Source organism: Athene cunicularia (assembly GCF_003259725.1).
Source record: "Athene cunicularia isolate RWA chromosome 4 unlocalized genomic scaffold, athCun1 chr4_part1, whole genome shotgun sequence".
Taxonomy (NCBI): domain Eukaryota; kingdom Metazoa; phylum Chordata; class Aves; order Strigiformes; family Strigidae; genus Athene; species Athene cunicularia.
In genome coordinates this window covers 2,138,006-2,143,067 of record NW_020799098.1, presented here as the reverse complement: position 1 = coordinate 2,143,067, position 5,062 = coordinate 2,138,006, and the positions used below count along the sequence as shown (strand labels likewise).

Genomic DNA, 5,062 nt, shown 5'->3' with positions numbered 1-5,062 from the left:
AAAAAAAAAAAAAAAAAAAAAAAAAAAAAAGAGAAAAATATGAAACAAAATGCTCAAGAGCTGAGAGAGCAGAGATAAGCATCACAGAGAACTTGGAAAGGAGCTCTTCCTGTCTGAGCAACCAAAAACTAGTCATCTCAAAGTTCTGAATCAAAGCCAGGAACTGGGGATACCCAAAGAGATCACATTTTCTCCCAACGGGCTGTTCTCCACCGCAATAATGAGAAGCCATTGAAAAAACATTATCTTCCACATTAACGCTACACCAGTGGAAAAAGATGGTCCCTCACCACTGACAATGCAAATCATGAATCTAACACTGTTGGACAGATGGAAACGTGGCTATGAGACAGACAAGTAACATGGCTGGTTTTCTGGATGGGACACTGAGCCATGACTCACTCATCTGGGTTTGATTCTTGACTTTGACCCCTGGCTACTGTCCCATCTCCTCTTCCTCCCTTCACTTTCTTAAAAAAGAAAAGAGAAAAGATATTTCATTTCTTCTGCTGTGTCTCATCTATTTAGAGTGCCAAATCTTTGTGAAAAAAAGTCATTGTTAACTACAGAGCTCACACATCATGGTGCTGCCTTCTCGGCTGGAGCCCACAGAAACTACATGAAGGCAAAAGAGATCAGAGAAAGGAAATCCAAGGGTGAATTTCTGTATTGTGCCAGGCAGCACCATCTTCCCTTTAGCAGCAGGGCTGATTATCCAGCTACTAGAAAAAAAAAACTGCTCCGGAAAGAGAAACGAGTTAGCAACAGAGCTAGTTTTAGACAACAGTATCTTTCTTAAAGATATATTCGCACCACTGAACTATCTAGCTCTTATTACAAAAATCAGATTCTTTGACAGCACTCTCTCCAAATTAAGATTACACTATGTCTGATATTTGAACGTTTGGCAAAGGGTATCCCACGTTTTCTTTTCTGTACTGAGCCGCTCTCTGTGGAGACTTGCAATTCCCACGAGAGTCAATCATCCAGCACTGCACGCAGTTGAAGTATTTACCAGCCACTTAACCAGTCATCTGGAGTGACGCCTGTGTGAAGGGTGGGTGAGAGATTCTTGCCACGGGAACAATAATTTCAGTGTTTTCCCAGATTTTGTTTATCTTTAGAAATCCAGCCCAAGTAGCTCTAACCTGATCCTGTTGAAAGCCATGGTAGTTTTGACATTTGCTTTTGTTTTAGAAAGAACTGGACCCATCTTTATCACCCAAGGAAAACATCACAGTGAAGATTATGACATTGGTAGCCCTGAACTTTGAGATCAGACAGAAAACTCATCAAGACTGCAAACCCAGAGACAATCAGATATCACTGGACGCCATGCTGGCCTAAAAATAATCCACTGGACTGGAAACAGATCTGTTCCTTCCAAGATCTTATTATGGCTTCTCATTATATCCAAGGATAGAGAGCATGAATGATTTAACTGGAGAATGATGGGCAGTCACTGTTAACGAACATTAAGGAAGAAATTAGCTGATTTTCTCAATGATTCTCTCTCAAGACTTCAAGATATTGTGGGGTCCTCCCAGTTTTAAAGATACATTTTAAGACTAAATGTGGCCAGTTTGAGCTAACTGACCATTGGCAATGCCATTCAGCAGTGCAGGAGGTCTGTAAGGCTGCCACAGCACTGGATGAGAGATAAAGATTTCCCTTGGGAAAAGTTTCTAGCTCTGTTCTGAGCACAGGCCTTAGGAAATCAAATTGCAAAGCAATAAGGAACATTATCAAATACCTAGAGGGAAGACTCAGACTACAGCTTCTCAGAAAGATCAGGCATCTCACAGGCACTGCAAAAGCAGACTTCTCTGCCTCCCCACTAGCTAGAAAAAGAGCACCTGCCAGCCCAGAACCCTTTGCACAACAGCCAGCATCAGTGAAATCACAGCCTCTCAGCACTGCTCCTCCTCAAGCCTGAGCAGGTGGTGAAGAAGGGGTCACCATCACCCACCTCCAGGATCTGGCTACTCAAGAAAGTACCAGCTGCCCTGCTAGACTGCTCAGACTTCCTGCAGTCCCCACCTGAAGACAAAAGGCATGGGAAACAGAAGAAAAAAAAAAAAAAAGGCAGACAAGCTTCATACCTGATCGGGATCATCCCTATCATGATGAGAGGGAAGATCATCTTCATGTAGGGCAATGGTGACATGCCGAAGCCACAGAGGATGAGGAGCTGCAGGACCTGCAAGCCTGTGAAATAGTGGATCTTCCTCTGGGGCACTCTGCGAATGTAATGTGTCGGAGGATAAGCAGTCTGGGAAGAGAATAATTCCATGTTAGACACGCAACGACCTGCACTTGTGACTGCAAAACGTGGTACAGGCTTTTGAACAGACGGGTTTTAAGGAAGACATCAATTTACACAGAATGCATCGACATCAGAGTCCTTACCACGTTCAGTAGCTAAATGCAGGATTTGTAGGGTTAAAACAAGTGCTTTATACCACAGCATTGGCAACAACACACAGAAGATGACTGGGCACTAGAAAGCTGGAGAAAAGGCAGACCACACAGCTAAGACTGCCTTTGGGAGCATCTAGAGTGCAACAAAATGTCTTGGTAAGTACAGTAATGAGATTCCCCTGAGTCGGATTATCAGGGCTCCACAGCAATATGTAAAGTGCCCGCGGGGGTGTGCGAGGGGTGATGGTAAGCAGATGCATTCGGGTGGTGTTACTGCTGGATGGTTTCTCCACCTGAAACCCAGCTCCTTCTTATTTTGTAGCCTTCTGTCCTCTGGTGATCATACTCCATGTGTGCCCCTGGTGGTCCCATTTCTTGATTGAACCCCAGTAGGGGAAAAAAACAGATGAGACTGGGGAGGTGCAGGAGACTGTACAAGGCCACAGTGATTTTTCCCAACTCATACCAGCTATTTATTTTTAAGAAAGAAGGGAAAAAAAAGTGACATTAATAGGCTAAATATCACTCGTGGTTTCCTTTGACAGTTACTTGCTCATGTCTGAGCACAGGCTTTGACTCACTGTCTATACATCAATGAAGAGTATGAGCGACTGTCTGCTGGCACCGATACAGACTCGATGGATTTCAGATTGTACCATGACTCATTAAAATGTTTCCAGAAATATTTGAGAATACTTTTTAAATTTTCCAAACCGTAGCTTGGAAAATTCCACACAATTTGCACTAAACCCAGAAGATTTCACATACATCAGTAGCTATTCCATCCTCATTCAAAAATTGACATGACAAATGTTATCTTTAGTCAGATTTCAGAGTTTTAACCTCTGAGATGTAGTATTAGAGATCACAATAAATTAGCAGAAATGCAGAACCAAATGTTGGGCTTAAGCCCTTCACTCTTGTTACATAAGAGAAGGTGAGTTGGAGACTCGCGATTGCTCCCAGGTACCACCTACACTGCAAACTAACATTTTCTTAGCACTTGTAATAGAGATGCTTTCACATCTTCCAGATTTGTTTTCACCCCACATCAGAAGGGTTTCAGTAATGCAAGTAATTTCCTTTTGAGTTTAAAATCTTATCTTGTGGTATTTCGCACATGTCAAAATGAAAGTGTAAAATAAAGCTTCAGAACAGGTAATTTTTTGCTACGCTGGGGAAATAAAGATCACCACCTACTGACATCATGTATGTGCTTTTTAATATTTTTTTAATTATTATTTTTTAAAATGCATGTACTCTGCAACTGACATGACGTCACAGTGGAGATTTTGAAACTTACTCTACGTTCAGTGAGCAAGCTTATGCAACTGTGTTTTTAATAATGTTATTGTTTTAATATATTTTTGATTTGTGCTCTCCACACTTTAGGGGGTGTCTTCACTGGTAGCAACTATCCCAACACCATTCGTGCACTTGTTTTTTGCCTTCTGGAGATAAGGGCTCCAGAGCAATTCCTATCAGACTGAAAAGAGAAGGATTACATCCAAGACATCGCTCTGAACAAGAAAGCTCAATTGCTTTTGTGGCAGGAAAATGCAGAAAGCAATTTAGCCAGAATTTGAAAGACAGACAAGATGCAGCGCCGTTCTATGAACAATTCAACCACTTTTTTTTTTTTAACCCAACAATAACCATGCCACTTCTGTTTGACACTGTATTATTCTCCCGCTCCTTTGTCCGCTTTAATGGAGACTCGTCAGTGGCAGCCAGGCTAAACTAGAGACATCAACTTTCACTCCCACTCTGCAGAAAAAGGTGAAAGGAATATGCAAGCTGGAGCTGGAAATCAGCCTCCTGAGAACACGTTGCTGTTCCCAACACCGGCATCTTTCCACGTTAGCTCCTGGCACAGTTTGGTGCTAAGGTTATCAATACAATTTCCTTCTCTGTTCCGCCAGGCTGGTGCCCCAGTCTGCGTACCTGTTCTTTGAGCAGGAGAGCCACCCTTTCAAAGAGCTGGTTCCCGTCAATGGAGGTCAACGCGATGTAGAGGAAGAGGCCATAAAGGACCGGCTTCGGGATCCACTGGAGAGGGAAAGGAAGGAGCAGGAGCGAGAGGCCAACCAAGAAGTTTGCCACTAGACTTGTCAGCCGGGTCTCCTTCACGCTCACAATCCTGAAAGCAAGAAAACAGGGATTAGGGGAGTAGGATAATATCCCAGCATCCATGTAAGCTTATTGCTGGGGCTCACTACTCTGTGTAGGGGCAGGACACGTGCCACTCAGGAAAGGGAAACTCATCTCCACTGCACTGAGATCAGCACTTCTGGCCCCATGGTAACACTGAGAAGGCAGAGCTCTGCTGGATCTGGGCCAAGCACTTAATCCACAGCCCAAACAGAGCAGCTGGAAAAACGCCAAATTCAACGCCAAATTCCCCTTCTGTGAAGCTCCACGGATCCCATCTTGAACTAAATTGCCCTCTAAACTAATTCTGTTTAGTACATTGCAAAAAAGCCAGGCAAGAATCCTCCTCCTGGGCAGTAATCTTTCCCTCGATTTGCCCAATGCATATGCAACTGGCTTCTATCCAGAAGAAAACTCATTGACTTCTACAGGAACTAATGAACCTCTCGTGTAAAAAAAAAAAAAAAAAAAAAAAAAAAAAAAAAAAAAA

General features: G+C 43.0%; 1 protein-coding gene across 4 annotated transcripts in view; it reads right to left on the bottom strand.

The window, feature by feature from the left end:
- The window catches only part of SLC4A11 (solute carrier family 4 member 11), a 94,095-nt gene that overhangs the window by 2,907 nt on the left and 86,126 nt on the right, over window positions 1-5,062 (bottom strand). For all 4 annotated transcript variants that reach the window (XM_026847094.1, XM_026847091.1, XM_026847093.1 and 1 more), the window contains 2 exons: window positions 4,366-4,561; window positions 2,103-2,272 (listed from right to left, as the gene is read on the bottom strand). In XM_026847094.1, coding sequence (XP_026702895.1) covers window positions 2,103-2,272; window positions 4,366-4,561 — 366 coding nt within the window. The remainder of the gene's footprint in view (window positions 1-2,102; window positions 2,273-4,365; window positions 4,562-5,062) is intronic.